General features: G+C 43.2%; 2 protein-coding genes across 5 annotated transcripts in view; both read left to right on the top strand.

Moving 5' to 3' along the window:
- Positions 1–5,217, top strand: part of LOC110524123 (paralemmin-1) — a 77,749-nt gene extending 72,532 nt beyond the window's left edge. For all 3 annotated transcript variants that reach the window (XM_036977942.1, XM_036977941.1, XM_036977940.1), the window contains one exon: positions 9–5,217. In XM_036977942.1, the coding sequence (XP_036833837.1) occupies positions 9–613 (605 nt within the window). In that variant the 3' untranslated portion in view covers positions 614–5,217. The remainder of the gene's footprint in view (positions 1–8) is intronic.
- A 662-nt stretch (positions 5,218–5,879) lies between these two features.
- LOC110524122 (mitotic spindle positioning) lies at positions 5,880–21,205 on the top strand. 2 transcript variants are annotated; one of them, XM_021603475.2, is made up of 6 exons: positions 5,880–6,020; positions 6,329–6,539; positions 12,715–15,157; positions 19,814–20,070; positions 20,304–20,342; positions 20,448–21,205. In XM_021603475.2, exons 2-6 carry the CDS (start codon positions 6,480–6,482, stop codon positions 20,535–20,537), a joined length of 2,889 nt encoding a protein of 962 aa, XP_021459150.2. In that variant the 5' UTR covers positions 5,880–6,020; positions 6,329–6,479; the 3' UTR covers positions 20,538–21,205. The 2 variants fall into 2 exon arrangements, with proteins under 2 accessions (XP_021459150.2, XP_036833834.1); XM_036977939.1 differs by lacking the exons at positions 5,880–6,020; positions 6,329–6,539 and adding an exon at positions 7,761–7,908.
- The last annotated feature ends 728 nt before the right edge of the window (positions 21,206–21,933 follow it).

Here is a 21,933-nt window from a genome sequence, read left to right as displayed (position 1 = left end):
TCTCGTAGTGGTACACGAGGTGAACGGGGAGAACGGGGTCCACCAGCTCAGCGCCAATGAGGTGGACGAGCTCATCCACAAAGCCGACGAGTCCATGATGAGCGACGCCACCACCGCTGGCACCACCTCCACTGCCCCCGTCGTCCCCACCGATGCCGAGTTAGCCGCGGAGCAGCAGACGACACCACAGAAGGAGATCACTGGCATGGAGGCCAAGGCGGGCGGCGCCAGTCCCCAGCCAGGTGGAGGCGAGGTGGAGGCCAGTGCTGAGAACCCCGTCACCATGGTGTTCATGGGCTACCAAAGCGTGGAGGATGAGGCGGAAACCAACAAGGTGCTGGGCCTGGAGGGCACCGTCAAGGCCCAGCTGGTGGTCATCGAGGACGGCGAGGGCAAGAATGTGACGGTGGGGCCCAACCCCGCCACTGTGACCGTCACCGAGGGAGGCACCAAGGAAGAGCAGTCGCCCCCGCCCAACGGCAGTGCCGCCGACCCCGTTAAGACCCCCCAGGAGAAGGCCCCCGTGGGGGAGAAGGGGGGCGAGCCAGAGGGGGGCGCCACTGAGCTCAACAATAAGGAAAAGCAGCCCTGCAAGTGCTGCACCATCATGTGAGCCACCGTTGTGTCGCCGCATTCCCCCCGGGACTTGACTTTTCAAGGAGAAATGACAAACCAACAACAACCATAGCGTGAAAAAAAAACAACAAAAACTCACCCCTTTCCCGTTAGCCCCCCTCCCGACAAAAAAAGGCATAAATGTTCTGTATCTTTTGATAGCCGGCTGTTGTTTCCCAACTTCATTTTCATCTCTTGTTTTATATATTTCATTTCATTTTTCTCCTTTCATTCTTTTAACTTTTGTATGATTTTGGGTTGTGATTAAAACGGATGGCGCCAAAGGCGAGCCATCCCTGCGTTTTCACACTTTGAGGTTTCTGAGGGAGAGAGGAGATATAAAAGGAAAGATAGAGGGAGAGAAAGACAGAGGAACTGGTTCGTTCACACACCCAGCATTGTCCAACAAGCTTTTTTTTTAATGACATCTCTAATACACCCGTCATGAGTTTTGTAATCTTAACTTTCTGTATGAAGGACAGATATATGTCTCTATATATCTAAATATATAAATTCTTTATTTTAAAGATATATTTATTTGACTTTTTTGATTTTTTGAAAAAGCCCTGACAGAAGCATGTTATACATTGTGCTTTCTGTCCTCTGCTAGTGCATTTTAGATAAAAACATGGGGAAATATGTATGACTGATGAAGCTGTTAGAGAATTCTCTTGGATTTTGTTTTCCAGAAAGAAAAAAAAAAGAAAAGGGACTTTGGAATTTCTGAGACTGACTCCAACCACACTGCTATTTGAAAGTGACATGCAATGAGACGTGATATTGATGACATCATTGTACTGTGTGCGTGTGTGTGTATGGATATCCGTGCGTGGGTGTATGAGCATGCATGGATGTGTGTTTGAATGTGTGTGTGTTGGATTACAATGGCCTCATTGGTCCTTATATCATCCTACACTACACTACCCACAATCCCCATCACCTTTTTTCTTTCTGGAAGAAAAAACAATACTCGCTTATTTTTTTTGTCATTTTCCTGCGCCCAAATCAACTACACTAGTTCGACAACACTAGTAATGAATTGAATAACATGCGTGAAGGTCTTTCATACCGAAGCTTGAGACTGATGAAATGAATGCCCCTGTGTAAGCCTTGACGTTTGTGTGGTTCACCCCCACTTAACTACATTACCAAGAATACAACTACCCCTTTAAAATAAATAATGCCTTTGTGATAACAGTATTAACTATTTTTCCTTTAACTCAATGACATAATCCAAGCTCTGGCTCCTGATGTGATGACCTACCAACAACTGTGTTTTGATATGATGGTCGGCCTGGACAGGCCCTTCCAACGTCCCAAAGATTTTCAGTTGGATATCAACTACTGTGGAATTGGTGCATAGAGCATAGTCTGTTGTTTTCAACCTTGGCACAGCAGCGCATATACTAAACTGTGTTGCAAATACTGTAAGAAGTTGCTCCATTCAGACTTTTAGGAGGAGTGCCATTTGGAGGGGGTTGGGGGTCATATTGTATGTCGACCTCAGAGTTGGTGTGGAGGAGCTTCACTTTAAGAGTATTTGGTTTCCTGTTTTCCTGTTTGAACTCTACTGTTAGGCCCTAGTTTTGTCATTTAAGGGAAACAAAACCAAACAAAAGTTGAAGTAGGCCTACTTTTCATTTTTCATTCAGTGTATCTATCTGTCAACATGCTAGACTTGAGGCAAAAAGCATGGAATTTCAACATTTTTACAGTCCTAGAAGTTGACAGAATCCTTTTCCACAGGGAGTGGCAAATTTAGCTCCAAATTCAATGTTGCAATAATATTTTTATTTTCCTCACAGATAATTTGTTTTGCGGTGTAGCTCAAATTGAACAGCTGTATTTTACTTTTGTGTGCGTTTTTGCTGCATTATGGGTGCCTGTAGCTATAGAATATCTTGCTTCTTACTTATTTTTGCCATCTTGGAGCCAAATTTCCAGCTGAGCTGAGGGTCATGTTATTATTGTCCAGTGTATTTTTCCAGTGGTGAGTTGAGTCAGTTGAGTTGAATTGGTCAAGCTAGGAGCCAGATCTTTTCAACCGACGCACTGACACGTGGACCAAGTAAACGTGGTCCATGTAAACGTGGTCCATGTACTATTCGCATGCGGAATAAAACAAACATTTTGTTTTCAAAGATGGCTAAATAGTGGATGGTCTGCGTTATCTTGAAGTGAGTCAAAGGTGTGAGTTCTCTCCAGCAAGAGGTTGACTGACCTTGGGTAATGTTTGCCTAATCCTCGTTTAATATTGTTCCATGTGCATTTGTACCTATCCATTGATATTTATAGAGCTCTATAGGTTATTTTAACAGTGTATGTCATTGGGCTCCCGAGTGGGGCAGCGGTCCAAGGCACTGCATCTCTGTGCAAGAGGGCATCACTACAGTCCCTGGTTCGAATCTGGGCTGTATCACATCCGGCTGTGATTGGGAGTCCAATAGGACGGCGCACAATTGGCCCAGCGTCCCCGGGGTAGGCCGTCATTGTAAATGAGAATTTGTTCTTAACTGACTTGCCTAGTTAAAAGAAAGGTTAAATAAACGTCTTTGTGAGGGTTCAAATCAAGAACAGGATGGACATAGAAAAATAAAATAAAAATCTGATAACAAGGTCTGATAAGCCTTGTCAGAATAATGCTGGTAAATCCAGTACATTGTAGAAAAAAACCAAATGGAACATCTATTCATTTCATCGTGTAAAATATATCACGAAACAAATGTATTTTGCCAATCCCCTTCAATCCCACCTCCTCCTGTGCATTCAAATGGGCAGGGCAATCATTGATATGCCGACACCTTCTCCAATATGCTGCATCCAGCATGGAGGAAGGAGCAGAAAAAGCTGAGTCAGTGTACAGTCAATGTACGGTCAGTGTACGGTCAGTGTACACATGACATGGCCTGACTCTCTAGACTGCTCTTTGTCTCTGTGAGTGGGCGCTGGTCACGACGAGGGCACAGACATGTGCGTTACTCTATAGGACTGTCAGCATGGGGTGTTGGTCTAGAAGCTGTCCCGACAAAAACACTGCCTTCGATCCGTTCAGGCATCACTGAAGACCAGTCCTCGTCAAGTCATATTCCCACACTGCTGGATCCAAACCTATGCAAGAACTCCCATGCTAACGAATCACCATAGGTATAGCATATAGGACTGGATAAGAGGCTTTAAGGTCATCAGTATATTACACAAAATAATTATCTAAAGGGCCAAGCATTGAACCATGGCCCATCCCTTCCTTTGTATGTGTTTATATGATTATGCCTTTTTATTTCTGAAATACTTTCTAGCTAACAGCTCACTACATATACAGTACATGTGGCTCAGTGGCTGTTGGTTGGCATAGGTTCGGTTGGTCCATTTCAATATTAAAGGTGGGGAAAAGGATTTCATATGTTGGCACTGCCAACTTGGTTGCACATGACATGCTGGGATGGCTAAATGTGGGTGGTGTGTTTCTGTGGTGCTAAATCATTGATACTGTCATATCTGACTGCCGAAGATGAGATATTATGTTAGATATTATTTTCTGCGACTTGTGTTTTAAGAAAATCACAGATATTTCTATTTGCAGTGAAATATGGTGACACTTAAGTTGAAGAAGACATGCATGATACCTTCCTAATATGACGATAGAGGAAAGAATTACTTGCCACTTTCGGAAACAAGATGACACTGTTAATCGTATTTGCTCCATTGGTGCAGCACATTTTGCTCCATCAACTTTGAGCTTAAAGGTAAACAAATGTCAATGTCGTTCTTATGAAGGGTAATGAATGCCAAAGCCATTCTTATCAGGGGTAACGCATGGACACCTCCACTCGAAGTGCCCTCACTGAGCAGAAGCGGGAGTCAAATGCAGGGTCAAATATTTTTCTATGCCTAATGTCTTAGGTTAGGATAGGGGTATAGGGTAATCCGATCCTAGATCTATGGTGAAGGGTAACTTTTACCTCGAGCTCCTGTTGAATACCCAATACCCTTCCTTCTTTGGCTCCTCCCTCTTGGTGAGCTTGGTGCAGCGGCAGTGAGGCTTGTCGCCCCTGGCAACCCCAGCTCCTCCCACTCTGCACTGCCTGCACCGTGGTGCATTGCTTGCTGTTTGGGGTTTCAGGCTGGGTTTCTGTATAGCACTTTGTGACATCGGCTGATGTAAAAAAGGGCTTTATAAATACATTTGATTGATTGATGACTCTGCAGCAGCACCCCCTGTTGGTTCTTATCAATATTTACATTCCAGTTCTGGCTTTCTCTCTCTCTACACACCCCCAATGCCTTGTAGTCTGGCCCCCGGCCAGGCATATTTTTTGTAAATGCATATATAAATATCTACATATAAATGTCTTTGTGCAAAACAAAATGTCTGTCGCTCTCTCATCCTCTAGTGTAGACTCATAGATCCCTGTCCCTTCCCCAGTGACTCTGCGCTCATGGCAGTCAGTCAGTGGAGGGCCCAGGTAATAGAGTGAGTGCCCACAAACTGCTGCTTTCGTATTGCTTTGTTAGTTGTGAAGGTCTGCTTTCTTACAAATTGGAAAGTGCTGTAGAGGAAAGTGTTTGAAAAGACAAATAAAAATGTGATGTGCTTCAAAGGTCTCCCGGTCTCTGTTTTGTTTTTGTGTTCCCTCCCTCCATCTTGAAAATAGTTTTCACCTCAGTCAGTACAAATTTGTGAAAGTGTGTGCGGGTGCATGTGAGTGTGAGTGTGTGTCTTTAGCCTTGGTTCTTAGACTAAGTTGAAATCCCCCTTGAGGTTTGCATCAATCTCGAAGGCCTGCATTGTGAAATCCTCACAGTCCTTTCCTATGAACGAAGGTCCTGCCCACTTATGCACCACAATGCAATGTTTTTACGGGTGGTGTGTTTACACTGCTAATCTAAGACCTGCTGCACCATTGTCACGGCCATTGTCATCGACAGTCACCTGGCTACACAGTCACTGTTGGTAGAGGCGGGACTGTGTGTGCGCGCGTATGCACAGATGGCTCCTCTTTTGTCCGGCACTTTGTGATGGTCAGCAGCATTCCATTGCAATTCCCCTGTCCTCAGCAACAGACATGGGAGCAGTCACGCCACCCAACGCTTTGTGTTCTGGAACCCCCCCCTTACCCTCTCACTCCCTTTTCACCCACTCCCCCACCACAACCGGTCAATATCTCTGGACTAGCAGCTTTGATGGACAGGGTGGGGGGGTGACAGATACCGTTGGGGGGAGGCGTGGGGGGTAACAGGGAGGGGTCCAGTCAGAGGGACAAACCACAGACCAAAACACCAGCGGAGTCCGGAGACCCAGCTGTTAGGCTTAACACAGTAGGGGATACGAGGGGGGTGCAGATCCAGACGGCAGAACACCTGCTGGAGAACCCAGACTTCTAGGAGGGCAAGTCTAGAACCGAGAGGTGAGTTAAGGAATGGGGCGAGGGGGGGGGTGGGGGTCTTTGATTAAGCTACTGACCAAAAAAATCTTATTCCTTGTGTACTCAAATATGGACATTTGTGAAACATGTACAGTCATTTTTAATTGCCAGATGAAAAAAAACGTAAGGATTAATCAACCAAAAAAGCAACTGGAAGGTTCACCAAAATGTTAGTTTAATCAATGTTTTGTTTTATCATGTTCTGTCTTACCCCAAAACTTTGAATTCAAATTCAATGTACTGTCTTTCCCATTGTTGAGTGTTCTACCTCCCTCCCTTTCTTGTCTCAGAATGAGCACACCTGGCCTGAGTTGATCTTGATTGCCCCCCTGCACCTAGCCTTGAATCCTGTCACACAGAGACCTGAACACATTCACCAACACGCTGTAACACACACACAAGTGCTCTCTTACACAGATAGACATACACTCACACTGCAGGATGTTCAAGTACACTCCTCCTTGGCAGGTGCTGTGTAACAGCATGGAGCATGAGACCAAGGTAAGACAACCCTTACCGCAAACACACAATGACAGGGGTAGTTACAACAATGTTAAAGGGATCCTGATTGCAGGCTAACAATTTGTTTTGCTTTGACATTCTCCCCCCCATTTACCAACAATCAACATCCCACACAGTTGGATCTGCATTGTTAATGTTTGTACCACAGCTGTTGCAGACTAGATTCTTCCCATGGTTTCCATGATATTGGGAAATATTTTTCACTATGGCGTTCATTGATTTAAATGTCATTTTGGACAAATACATCACAATAGTACCCATTTTAATGTCTGATGTTTCATCTGTCATGCATTTGATTCCTAGATGTAAGACCATAGTGGTGTGAAGTAGATCACAACCACAAACATTCCTTTGCATTAGTAAGCTAAACTGAGATCCATATTATGTTTGTCATGACCCCTTCAAATTTTTATTCAGCGTGACAAAGTTGATTGAAATACTCTGGTGTAAATGTACAAGGTAGCCACTAGAGCGCAGCAAAGCTATGTTCAGTGTGAACCTTCCCATTTCTCAGAGCGAATGCCCTTTTATATGGAATGCCCTCTATCAGGGGTGTAATGCACCCCAAAAGTCTGAGGGGACACAAAGTATGTGAGCATGGCTGGGGGGTGAAAGACACCTGAAACAACCTTTTCCTGCAATCTAGAGCCATAATCATTATTTTATGTAAAAAATGTATTTTTTTATGCATTTCTAAGTAATGAACATTTTGGCCATGATGACTCAAGCTCTTCCACTGGACTAGCTGTAGCAGTGACATCCTCTCAGGTGAACTTCAACCCCAAAGGAAGATTATTCTTTAACAGTCCACAGGCAACATACTGATGTCTCAGTACTTTTGATGTCTCATACTGATGATGTCTCAGTACTTTTGTGTTCTTTTCTGTTTTTGTTTCCTTATGAGACCAATGATAGATAAAGGGAATGGACATGTTTCCATAAGTTTGTCAAGTCATGTCATGAAGGAAAGGAGAAGAAGGAAGCTTCTGTACTGAGACACAAAATGATCACCAGGAAATTAGCCAACTCATTCCCTTAGGCCAGGGTTCTCTGACTCTCTGACAAATAATCAACTAATTACGGACTTCAGTTTGGACCACAGGTCATTTTTCATCTGGGTCGTCTTGTTTGATTTGCCTTGGTGACGTAAATGGGTTTCTCTTCTCTCCCTACCTTTGTTATAGCGGTTTGTCAGTCTTGTGCACTTATCCCTGTTCGGTAAGAGGGTGTGGCTTCAATAACTGACGTCATATTGGCTGAACTTTGCCTGTGCTCTAGGGTGCTCAAAAGACCGAGAGCGGGAGACACAAGACAACAAACTTGTCTTGTTTGCGGTATACTAATTAAGGTAGGGTTCATTACTTAATTTTCCCAAATTAACTGTACTTTTGATCCAAATGCATTTCAATGGCATTATCAATACTTACATTATCTATGAATTGTAAGCACTTCAGTTAAGTGGTAGTTGGGTGATCAGGTGCATTAGCTTAGAAGACACTGGATTGGATGGTTGGATTTTCCATCTTGTCACACTGTCTACATTACTGAATAATGACCTCTACTTCTTTTCAAAAGTTGATGTCAAATTAAACCCTTGTGCATTGACTGAGGGAAGTAAGCCTAATGTAAGTCTATTTCCCTATACACTTTTTTTGTGTGTATCAAGTAATGGCTGTTCTCCATGTTTCTCCAAATGCTACAGCCTACCCTATTTGAGGAGGACCTTGTATACCCTGGTCTCTGTAACTACACAACCTATACCCATGGGAACACCATCACATTGTTAATTTGCTAAATGTTCTCTCCTTTTTTTGTTAATTAGTAGAGCTTTAATGAGCAGTTGGCATGGTTGTCCTTCCAAGACATGAAAACTAGTTTGAAATCTGTATGGTCGACAGACATAAGCTGTAGGGTATGACAACATGTATTTGGGCATTTATTTCAGACAGTCGTGTGTGTGTGTGTGTGTATATATATATATATATATGTATGTATGTGTGTATGTGTATATATATATTAGCCTTGAATAAGTCTGAAGGTTTTGACGGGGACGACTTATCTGTGGCAAAATCTTTATTGCGTAATTTGTTGTATTATCTTGTGTGCTACATGCAACTTGGCCTTAGTCGATCCATGCCACAATAGGCACTTTACTGACAGGAACTAGTGGGTGTTTCGTACACACACACCAGTGTGAGGTAATAAATTAGTAGAGGCGAGGACACTTGTGTATCTCCTGTCCCCCACCGATCACTCCTCTTCTCTCTCAGCCAATGAGCAAAGGGCAAGAGGAGCCGATTCCAGAAAGTGGCGCTGAAAAGAGCTTATCAGGGGTACACAGTCCACTGTCACACAAGTGGTCACATGCGCGCATTCACACACTGCAGGCTGCCTTAGAACTCTTGGGATAGTGCGTTACTTTTTAACCCAAAATGTATGTATATTTGCTGAAGCGCTTATTCTGAGGTCAGCCAAACGTCTTGGCATCTCAGGGAAGGTTAGGACTGGGTAAACTCCGGTCCATTTGTCTAGTGTTGTGCATCTGTCATGATTAGTTTAATAATTCTGTGTCAGCAGGGTTACAATGACAATTGTGAAATGCAAGATTGCTTTGTCAATTGAAATTACAATGTTGAATGGAGTGGAAGCTTCCAGGGGCTATAGGTTTTACTCATTAGCCAACATACTCGAATAGCAGTGAGCATGTTATGCTAGAGTATGCTGTTATGCCAAAAGTGCTATAGCGATTCTAAGTGATACTGCTAGCTGCCATTAAATATTTTCCTTTTAATCCTTTGTGTGGCATATAAAAAATGATTGACAAGTCAACCCGCCATTGCACCCAGCCTCCAGTGTAGTTAGTTCTACATCAGTCGAGTGAAGAGGAACTCATCTGTTTTCATTGGCCAAGAGTATCTAATATCCTGCTCGAGTGTCAGTACTCCCACCTCCAGATGAGTTGTGTGAGAAAGGAGTGAACACATTCCTCTCTCTCCCTCATTATGGTTCTTCATATATCTTCTGACAACTAGGCACTTTGAAAAGCAATTGTAGCTGCACACTCCAGGTCTCACTCCAGGTCAGGCTTCTCCAATCCCAGTTGTGACCAACCTGAATAATTTTGTCAACCAGCTAATTATTAGAAACCGATGCCCTAAACCTACAGGATGGTAGTTCTCCAGCAGCAGGGTTGGAGAGCCCTGCTCTAGGTACATGTCTGCAGGTTTAAGATGAATCCATTGCTTGAATAAATGGATAACGATTCATAATAACTACACTGAACAAAAATATAAACGCAACAAGTAAAGTGTTGGTACCATGTTTCATGAGCTGAAATAAAAGATCCCAGAAATGGTCCATATACACAAAAAGTGTATTTCTCTCAAATTTGGTGCACAAATGTGTTTACATCCCTGTTAGTGAGCATTTCCCCTTTGCCAAGATAATTCATCTCCCTGAGAAGTTAGGCATATCAAGAAGCCGATCAAATGGCACGATCATTACACAGGTGCACCTTGTGCTGGGGACAATAAAAGGCCACTCTAAAATGTGCAGTTTTGTCACGCAACACAGTTTTGAGGGAGCGTGCAATTGGCATGCTGACTGCAGGAATGTCCACTAGAGCTGTTGCCAGATAATTTAATGTTACTTTCTCTACCATAAGCTGCCTCCTTACGTTGTTTTAGAGAATTTGGCATTATGTCCAACACGTGTACGACAGCGTGTTCCAGTTCCCGCCAATATCCACCAACTTCGCACAGCCATTGAAGAGCAGTGGGACAACATTCCACGATCAACAGCCTGATCAGCTCTATGCGAAGGAGATGTGTCACGCCGCATGAGGCAAATTGTGGTCACCAGATACTGACTGGTTTTCTAATCCACACTGCTACCTTTTTTTTTAAGAATCTGTGACCAACAGATGCATCTATCTGTATTCCCAGTCACGAAATCCATAGATTAGGGCCTAATGAATTTATTTCAATTGACTGATTTCCTTATATTAACTGTAACTCAGTAATAAGCTACGGACAACAAACACCATTTTACTGATGGCAATTTGAATGCACAGAAATACCGTGACAAAATCCTGAGGCCCATTGTGAGACTTGTATTCTCATGTGAAATCATTGATTAGGGCCTAATGAATATTCTTCAATTGACTGATATCCTCATATGAACTGTCCCTCAGTAAAATCGTTAATTGTTTCACGTTCCATTTATATTTTTGCTCAGTATATAAAAGCTTGACTGTATGAGTTGTGCCGATTTAAAAAAAAAAAGCAATCCATGTACAATATTATGAATCGGAATGTCTTGGCTAAGACGGGAACAGACGGTGTTTATGGCTCTTCATACAGATCTTTATACAGTATCACAGCAATGGATCTGGTAATCCTCCATACAGAAACTAAGGTTTGCAATAAATAGAGGTCTGACTGAGACGATTGAACCTTGTGTGTCATTCCCTTGCACACCAGCTTAACATTCCTTAGTTGCCTTCTAGACCAACGCAAACATCTTTTTAGACCATCTCGCACGTTGGTTTGCTCTACATTTTCCCAGTTTGAGTTCCCGTGTCTTTCCTGATCAGCTAGGTTCACTGCACACATGGTCTCTCGTTCTCATGCATTACATTTTAAGCTGTAAATGTTATTGGCAACTTTTATATTGGCATTCCAAAGAAAATCTCAGCATCCTGTCTTGCATAACTTTTTATTTTTATTTCCCCTGTTAAACAGATTCCTGTAAACCATAAACCCCTGTAGTGTTATGCAACTCATTTAATTTTGGTGGCACAAGCCGTGTTCTGTAATATCTGTGAAGTGGGAATAACAGCCATTGTCACTGTATGCAAAGATTTTTTTTAAACATTTTTTAAAATTTATTTAACCAGGTAGGCTAGTTGAGAACAAGTTCTCATTTGCAACTGCGACCTGGCCAAGATAAAGCGTAGCAATTCGACACATACGACAACAGAGTTACACATGGAATAAACAAAACATAGTCAATAATACAGTAGAACAAAATAAAACAGTCTATATACAGTGAGTGCAAATGAGGTAAGATAAGGCAATAAATAGGCCATTAAACACTGGAATGGTAGATCGGCAGAAGATGAATGTGCAGGTAGAGATACTGGGGTGCAAAGGAGCAAAATGAATTAATAAATACCAGTATGGGGATGAGGTAGGTAGATGGATGGGCTGTTTACAGATGGGCTATGTACAGGTGCAGTGATCTGTAAGCTGCTCTGACAGTTGGTGCTTAAAGCTAGTGAGGGAGATGTGAGTCTCCAACTTGAGAGATTTTTGCAATTCGTTCCAGTCATGGGCAGCAGAGAACTGGAAGGAAAGACGACCAAAGGAGAAATTGGCTTTGGGGGTGACCAGTGAGATATACCTGCTGGAGCGCGTGCTGCTATGGTGACCAGTGAGTTAGTACTACAGGATGCAAATTTCTGTTTGAAAAAGCTTGCCTTAGCTTTTCTAACTGCCTGTGTATATTTGTTCCTAACTTCCCTGAAAAGTTGCATATCACGGGGGCTATTCGATGCTAATGCAGAACGCCACAGGATATTTTTGTGCTGGTCGAGGGCAGACAGGTCTGGAGTGAACCAAGGACTATATCTATTCCTAGTTCTACATTTTTTGAGAGGGGCATGCTTATTTAAGATGGTGAGGAAGGCACCTTTAAAGAATAGCCAGGCATCATCTACTGACGGGATGAGGTCAATGTCATTCCAGGATACCCCGGCCAGGTCGACTAGAAAGGCCTGCTCGCAGAAGTGTTTCAGGGAGCGTTTGACAGTGATGAGGGGTGGTCGTTTGGTCGCAGATCCATTACGGATGCAGGCAGTGATCGCTGAGATCTTGATTGAAAACAGCAGAGGTGTATTTGGAGGGCGAATTAGTTAGGATGACGTCTATGAGGGTGCCCGTGTTTACTGATTTGGGGTTGTACCTGGTAGGTTCATTGATAAGATGTAGCTACTCAAAGTGTTTTCAATAAAATATTGAATTGTAATTATGATAAATTGTTAGAATTATTTGGACAGTGGATAGCTTGTTTGATTGGTTATAATGATCCAGTTGCCACTTGACCATTATGTTGCTTAAGTGTTGGCCTATAACTTTTTTTAAATTGGTTGCAGAGACTCTCAGTTGCTGCACCTGACGATTGCCAGGATGTGTTGACCCAGGAGGAGGGTGACCAGATAGTGTGTCAATCCCACCAGCTTCCTGCTGCAGAAATCTCACCGTCTACACAGGAAGACACCACATTCCAAGGAACCATGGAAAGCACACCCAGAAAATGGGTGCTTCAGCCCATGTCACCCAAACTGGAGCTGGCAGTAGACCTTCGCACCATGCTCAGCCCCACCACCGATGAGCCCTTTAGTCTGGACCGGAGCTGGATCTACAATCGGAATGACAACTCTTCGGCTTTCAGTTTTGACAGCATCTCCGTGACCCGCACCCAGTCCACAGTTATCGTATCCACCCAGCAGAAAGTGTCCCGGGATGTGGTGGTGCAGGCCAGGCAGGTGGCGGTGTCAGAGGAAGATTGCGGCAACACCAGTGAAGACTGGCAACCCAGTAGCCCTAGCAGTGCAGGGAGCACGGGCTCCCAACGTGGCTTCTACTCCTTTGTGGATGATCCGGTGAGCCCCGAGGCGGAGATGAACGAAGCCTGGATGGTGTCCCCAGAGAGACAAGCCAAGTTGGCGACCCTGAAAGAGGAAAGCAGTTTCAAACTGCAGACATACGCCGGTGGGAAGAAGCCAGGGAGTCTGTTCGAGGACGACGAGGACTCCCGCTACCAGGTGAACACCAACGGTGCCCAATTCAAGGTCGAGGAGGAGGAGAAGCAGCTTAGGCAGGAGATCATCCACAGTCAAGCCCCCAAAAAGATTGCCACATTCAGGGAGCAGTGGAGTGCACTTGAAACCCTGGATCTCAGCAAATCACCCAACAAATTGCTTGAAGGGTTCAGCTTGTGCTACGAGCCAAGCAGCACCAAATCTGAGTCCACACCAGCAGCTGAGCCATGCACCATCGACAACGAACAGATCAACTTCAGCGCAGCACGGGAGCAGTTCCTAAAGATGGAACAGTCGAGGCTCAACCCATTCCTGCAGAGTCCCAGCTCTCTAAAACCACAAAGACTGTGGCAGTCAGAAGACAGCTTGCTGTCACCAAGGAGTGAGAAAAAAGACTACCACTCTGCGGAATGGTTTAACCAAAGTCTGACCCCAGTGAAACGTCAGGACAAAGGGGAAAATGTCGCTGGCAGAAAGGTGTACCGCACAGAGGAGAGGGTAACCAAGAGGCAGAGTAGCCTGTTTGATGACCTTGACTCTGGTCTGGAGGATCTATCGGGTGACACCAGTGTTGGCTACACAAGTGACGGAAGCATGTCCAATGACAACCCTCAGCCAGAAAGCAAGGGCACCCAATCGGCAAGTGGTTACAGAGAGACGCCCATAGAGAGGGAGATTCGTATCGCTCAGGAGAGAGAAGAGAGTCTTCGGCGATTGCGGGGCATCAAGCACACCGACGTCCAAGAGATGGTGGAGGTCAAGTCTCTGCTCTCCCAGCCTACACCGCCACTGATGCCTGTCAAGGCAAATAAGAAGAACCGGGTGAGCTTCTTCATCCAGCGTGAGATCAAAAAGGACAGCCAGAGGGAAGAAGACTTGCTGCACCAGGGGAGAGTCCCAGGTCTGTATAACCGGGGAACTCCTCAGGAAATGGAGGATCGGAGAAAGATCTTTGAGCTTAAAGACCAATCTGGAGCCGAGGTCGAGACGATGAAAAGGACTTGGTCATCACCCAGGGTCATTGTGAGGAGTAGCAGCTCAGATACGGAAGGCTACCCTTCCCCTTGCTGCCCTCACCGGCACTCCGAAGAGACCGAGTTGTACATCGGCAGCATGAGCGCCACTCCAAGCGTCAATACCACCAGCGAAGGCTGGAGTTCAGAGTCCCAAGACTTCAATAGAGTACTGCCAAGCAGCTTCCCAGAGGAGAGCGTCATGTTGAAAGGGAATGAGACCAGTAAGGCAGAAAGCGCTCAAGTCACAGTGGTGGTGAAGACCAGTACTAGTGAAATAGTAAATTACCCATCATGGTTAGTGGAAAGAAAGAAGCCAGTTCCAGCCAGAGGCTCCTCGGCTAAAGAAGCCTCCTCTTTGTCATCCTCTTCCTCCTCACCTACACCCACTGCATTTGCAGTGCAGGTGTCTGAACCGAGTGATAAGCCTGTTCCAACCTGGCGGGCGCACCTGGATTCTGGCGGCCTGCGACATCGAAGACCAAACGCTCCAGATATTATCCAGAAGGAGATTGAGCAGGATCTGAAACGTGAGCAGGAGCTCCGGAAACTGCGGGAATCCCGTGGCCTGTCCGCCTCTATGGAAGGAAGCTTGGACTGTATAGAACGAGACGCTAAAGACGCATGTCAATCACAAAGCCTGCGAAGAGTCATTGTGGAACAGGAAGAGTCTGTCTTCTCTGAGAGCCCTTCACTTCCAGTAGAGCATACGAGCTTGGCCAGATGGTCCTACTCATCTATCACTCCAGTATCAATGCTAGGTAGGATGGTTCAGTTAATTTATCCATACACAAATCTATACAATTACAAGACTAACCTAACAGAGGAATTATTCATGATGGCAATATCTTATACTTGTTTTTGGCTTGATTTAAGCAAATGTCTACATGCACCAATTGTCAAATGTCCTCACAATTCTAGCTTTTAGTGGAATTTGTTTGTCTTGTATACTGCTGGCTTTCTTAGACTGGAAGACATGACAAACTTAATTAGATCCTGAACTTTGGTCATATATGAGCAGAGGAACCAATGCTGTGTTACCAGCCATGATTAATCATTGACACAAAGGCTATTACTTTGCATCAAAAAGGCTCAAATAAGTCAGATAAACAGAACAGTGAAAAGTTTAATAAATTATTATTTCATTGCTGCTTTTCCTGACGCACTGAAATTGTGGTTCAAGGCCCAGTGCGGTTAAACGTGCTTGACCTGTGTTCTATACATATTTCCACATTGAGGTTAGAATAATATTGTAAAAATTATGATAATGCCCTTTTAGTGTAAGAGATGTTTGAAAAGACCACGTAAAATTCTTGCCTGTTTTAGTGGGATGAAGTTTTGACCTGCCTGGTGACATCACTAGGTGGAAAATGAGTCAATAGACCAATAAGAAAGAGTTCCAAACCTCTCTGCCAGTAAGAGCTAGTTTCAGCTTTCCCCTCCCCACTCAGACCACTCCCAGACAGTCCTAGCAAAATTGTCTGAGATTGTTCTTAGCTAAGAAGCCATTTCTGTTTCTTTTTGACAATTTTAATTGAAAATAATCACAGTAAGGTACTAAATTATTACCCAGAAAGGATTTGATATTGAGTTTTTTTGAATTTTTAAACGGCTGCACTGGACCTTAAGATTATTCTACCTCCAGTCACATTAAAGGGCCAATGCAGCTGTTTTTATCTCAATATCAAACAGTACCTTACTGTAATAGTTTTCCATAAAATTGGTGAAAAATAGCATTTTAGCAAAAACTTTCTCAAGCTAAAACTTTGCTAGGACTGCAAGCAACACTCACAACCAAGTTCCAAACTGCCTCTGGAAGCAACGTCAGCACAAGAACTGTTCGTCGAGAGCTTCATGAAATGGGTTTACATGGCCAATTCTAAGATCACCATGCACAATACCAAGCGTCGGCTGGAGTGGTGTAAAGCTCGCTGCCATTGGAGCAGTGGAAATGTGTTCTCTGGAGTGATGAATCACACTTCACCACCTGGCAGTCCGACAGACTAATCTAGGTATGACAGATAAGAGGAGAACACTACCTGCCTGAATGCATAGTGCCAACTGTAAGTCCTTTGGTGGAGGAGGAATAATGGTCTGGGGCTGTTTTTCATGGTTCGGGCTAGGCCCTTTAGTTCCAGTGACGGCAAATCTTAACGCTACAGCATACAATGACATTCTAGACCAGGGGTGGCAACTCCAGTCCCCGAGGGCCTGATTGGTGTCACACTTCTCCATCCCTAGCAAAAACAGCGGATTAATCAAATTGCATTCTAAACTGAAGATCATGATTAGGTGATTATTGGAGTCCGGTGTGTTAGCTGGGGCAAAACTGACACCAATCAGGCCCTCGAGGACTGGAACTGCCCAACCTTGTTCTAGACGATTCTGTGCTTGCAACTGTTTGGGGAAGGCCCTTTACTGTTTCAGAATGACAGTGACCCCTTGCGCAAACCAAGGTCCGTACAGAATTTTTTTGTCAAGATCGTTGTGGAAGAACTTGACTGGCCTGCACAGAACCCTGACCTTAACCCCATCAAACACCTTTGGGATGAATTGGAACGGTGACTGCGAGCCCAACATCAGTGCCCGACCTCGCTAATGCTCTTGTGGCTGACTGGAAGAAAGCCCCCGCAGCGATGTTCTAAATTGTAGTGGAAAGCCTTCCCAGAAGAGTAGAGACCAACTACATATTATTGCCCGTGATTTTGGAATGAGATGTTCAACGAGCAGGGGTCCACATACTTTTGGTCATGTAGTGTAGTTTCATGTGTTTTGTATGTACAATATCATACAAAACACAGGAAAAACATAGTTTTGACTGCACTGGGCCTTTTTAAAACTAGTTTTACGGCAAGATGTCTACCAGTGTCCATTTTCATAGTCAAGTGTGTACAATGAATGGTATGACTACAATTCGGCTGTCTTTATGTACAGTGCCTTCAGAAAGTGTTCATACCTCTTGAGTTATTCCACATTTTGTTGTTACAGCCTGAATTCCAAGTAGATTAAATGTATTTGCTCACTCCTCTACATATGTCAAAATTAAAACATACATATTTTTTTTTTTATACCTATTTTTGCAAATGTATAAAAAATGAAATGCAGAAGTATCTCATTTACATAAGTATTCACTCCCTTAGTCTCTTCTTTGTAGAAGCAATTTTGCACCGATTTACAGCTGCGGGTCTTTCTGGCTAAGTCTCTAAGAGCTTCCACACCTGGATTGTGCAACCTTTGCCCAGTTTATTATTTTCAAAATTCTTCAAGCTCTGTCAAATTGGTTGCTAGACAACCATTTTCAGGTCTTGCCATAGATTTAAGTAGATTTAAGTCAAAACTGTAACTCGGCCACTCAGGAAAATTTACTGTCTTCTTGGTAAGCAACTTCAGTGGCCTTGTGTTTTATGGTGTTGTCCAGCTGAAAGGTGAATTCATCTCCCAGTGTCTAGTGGAATGCAGACTGAACCAGGTTTTCCTTTTGGATTTTTCCTGTGCTTAGTTCCATTCAGTTTCTTTTTTTTATCCTGAAAATCTTTAGTCCTTAACAATTACAAGCATACCCATAACATGATGCAGCCACCACTATGCATGAAAACATGGAGAGTGGTGCTCCGTAATGTATTGGATTTGCCCCAAACATACATTAACACTTTTTGTATTTAGAATAAAAAGTTAATTGCTTTCTGACTTGTTGCAAACAGGATGCATGTTTTGGGATATTTGTACAGGCTTCCTTGATTCATCCTCTGTTTTCTCCTATCACAGCCATTAGTCTGTTTTTAAAGTCCCCATTAGCCTCTTGGTTTTTTTTTTTTTTAAGTAGGGATTTCACCATCTACCAATAGGTGCCCTTTTTGCGAGTCCTTGAAACCCTTCCCTGGTCTTTGTAGTTGAATCTGTTTGAAATTCGCTGCTCAACTGAGGGACCTTACAGATAATTGTTTGTGTGGGTTACAGAGATGAGGTAGTCATAAAAACAATTATGTAACACAGTATATCCATGCAACTTGCTAATCACATTTTTACTCCTGAACTTATTTAGGCTTGCCATAACAAAGGGATTGAATACTTAGACACAAGACATTTCAGCTTTTCATTTTTTAACATAATTCCACTTCCTATTGAGTTGTAGGAATATTTTTGCTCTAATAACCTTCCGCATATGAACACCGCCTTAATCATTCTCCTGGTCAAAAAATAAGTTAAAAAATAATTTGCAAAGCCAACAGATTAGAAACTATTCTTCCCAAAATAATACATTCTGATCAAAAGGGTTTTATGAAAGTCTGACACTCTAGTCAACAGGCGCCTCTTTGACATCATGCATCTAGCTTCCCGAACAGAGTTAATATGACCTTCCTGAACTTGGCACTTGAGGAATTCGGTTTTAGTACAGCTATATGCAAATGGTTTAAACTTCTCTCTAGCTCACCACAAGCCTTGATAATTCAGTTCAGATGTAGGCATCCGTTTTGCAAAATAAGTCTTTAGACTGATATTCTGATGTTCGTACAAGAACCCAATCGATCATTAGAACACGTGCTCTCGACAATCAACATATTCAGCAGTATATCAGGATATAAGATTAACTGGGACAAACCCGAGATCCTCATATGTATTTAACTGGAACTCTGGCCAAAACTCTCCCCTTCAGATGGTCAGTCAATCTGAGATGACCGTGTCTTAAAGTAATTATGGACTGTCTTTTCTCTTTGCTTATTTGAGCTGTTCGTGCCATAATATGGACTTGGTCTTTTACCAAATAGGGGGTTTCGTCTTGTATACCACCCCTACCTTGTCAAAACACAAATGATTGGCTCAAATGCATTAAGAAGGAAAAAAATTCCAGAAATGTAACTTAACATGGCACACCTGCTAATTTAAATGCATTCCAGGTGACTACCTCATGAAGCTGGTTGAGAGAATGCCAAGAGTGTGCAAAGCTGTCAAGGCAAAGGGTGGCTACTTTGAAGAATCTCATAAATATATTTAGAATATATATATATATTTTTTACATGATTCCATATGTGTTATTTCATAGTTATGTCCTAACTATTCTTCAATGTAGAAAATAGTAAAAATAAAGAAAAACCCTTGAATGAGTAGGTGTGTACAAACTTTTGACTGGTAGTGTGAGATTAGTTTGCACCGTATTAAAAATAACAATTCCACTTTGACATTACGGGGTTGTGTGTGTGTGTGTGTGTGTGTGTGGGCCAGTAAAACAATCTCAATTTAATCCACCTTAAATTCAGGCTGTAACACAACGTGGAAAAAGTCAAGGGGTGTACTTTCTGAAGGCACTGTAGTTTTCATGTTGCTTTCGACTTACATTTCAAATGTACTCTTAACACATACATGCTTGTAATTGTGTTAACTCAATGTTTCTCTTTCTCTCCCCCTCCCCCCCGATAAAGTGGACAGCGCATCTCGCTTTTCCACCGCCATTCGTCCCACTGCCCGTCTTCCCTCCTTTTCCATAGTCACTGCCCAGCCATGGGGCTCCCCAAGGCCCAGCTCCCCTGTGGTGAGCAGGGTTGCCCCCCTGTTGCCTGCTAGCCCGTGGGTAGAGATGGGTGGCTCCCCTGGGATCCCCACGCAAAAAGGCCTGACCGAAACACTGCTAGAGGACTTTGAGGAGAGGAGAATTAAACTGAAGCTGGAAGAGAATGCTGTGAGGAAAGACTGTAGTTATTGATGCTGTCTACATACATTGAAAATCCATTATAGACATAAAACATTTAGGCACAGTTTGGAAAGAAATACAGCAATGCAATATGCCTACAAAAGAGTACTGATAGTGTTGGCGAAACCATGTACATCTTGTGAGACTTCTCAATTCATAGGTTTTGTATCCTACAATGACAGTGTGCTAGTTGTTGAATTAGACTTTTCTGTTACCTCTAGTATGCAGGAATTCAGCCTACTGACGATGTGAACAATGAAGTAAGTGGTTGCTCTTCTCTCTGCTGATATCCATTGAGTAATTTGTCTCAGAAGGTCTTTTATCACAGGTCCAATATGATATTGATGCTATTTCTTCCATTGCAGGTCTTGGAGGCGACCCGCGTCACCAGGCACAAAAACAAGCGGGCACTGCGCTGGGAGGCTGGCGACTACACCAAGGAGGACAGCCAATGAGTCCACCAGCCTTCTCCACTGGAGGGTGAGCGAACATGGAAAGGAGAAGAGGAGATGGAACAACAGGCAGTTTAGGGAAGTTGTCCCATCTCAGCACATAAGAATATACTCCGTCTACACACTACCTGGCTGAACTAATGATTGGTCAACTTTGTGATAACCCCCCCCCCCCCGTCCATCATCTGCCACCTGAGCATTGCCCTGACTAGGGCAGGTACCTTTTCACGATTTTAGAAGCGAAAGGTGAACTGAAAAATATATGTAATAGATGAGACAGGTTTTTAGCTGAGGCAGGGAATGGAATGGAAGTGGAATTTAAGGAGTTCTGTGCCTGCTTAGAATGCATTGCCTTGTTTTGGGATGAAACGGTGTATGAGTTATTTTTAAGTCTGGCAGTCACTGCTAGGTAGCTTTGATTAGGCCCATCCGCCCTCAAAAGGCTGCATAGAAAATGAGTGAGGGAGCTATTTTTGTCTTGTCAGTTGTGCTTTGCAAAGCAAAAACAAGCAAGAAACCATCAGATATCCATTATGTATTTAATAAAGTAAACATTTCCAAACCAATATCCAGTCCAATGAAGCACTTGCAGTAGTCTTCAGGAAATGTTGACTTTTGTCTAATTTAATATGAAATAATATCTAATAAAGAGTTAGCTACAGCTGATACCAGTATGTTTGTGTTCTTAATTGACATGTATGTGCTGTGAAAGCAGAAATTTGTGCAAGACTTGAACCTGCCAGGTTCTTAGGTAATGTGTTTATAAAAATATTTAAGTACTACTAAAGTTGTTTTTTGGGGTATTTGTACTTTTACTATTTTATATTTTTCGCAACTTTTACTAAATTCCTGAAGAAAATGTACTTTTTACTCCATACATTTTCCTTGAAACACAAAAGTACTTGTTACATTTTTCTTAGCAGGACAGGAAAATGGTCTAATTCATACACTTAGCAAGAGAACATCCCTGGTCCTCCCTACTGCCTCTGATCTGGCGGACTCACCAAACACATGCTTCGTTTGTAAATTATGTCTGAGTGTTGGAGCATGCCCTAACTATCCGTAAATTAAAAAAGAAAGAAAATGGTGCCGTCTGGTTTGCTTAATATAAGGAATTTGAAATGATTTAGTTTTACTTTTGATACTTAAGTATATTTAAAACCAAATACTTTTACTCAAATAGGATTTTACTGGATGACTTACTTGTCATTTTCTATTAAGATATCCTGACCTTTTACTCAAGTATGACAATTGGGTACTTTTTCCACCACTGGTTATATGAATGTAGCCTAGCAGTTAAGAGCCTTGGGCCAGTAACCGAATGGTCGCTGGTTTGAATCTTCAAGCAGACAAGGTGAAAGAATCTGGCGACGTGCCCTTGGCAACCCTAGTTGATCTG

Source organism: Oncorhynchus mykiss, chromosome 5 (genome assembly GCF_013265735.2).
Source record: "Oncorhynchus mykiss isolate Arlee chromosome 5, USDA_OmykA_1.1, whole genome shotgun sequence".
Lineage (NCBI taxonomy): Eukaryota > Metazoa > Chordata > Actinopteri > Salmoniformes > Salmonidae > Oncorhynchus > Oncorhynchus mykiss.
Note: the sequence above shows the minus strand (reverse complement) of the source record. Positions and strands in the feature narration are given on the sequence as shown.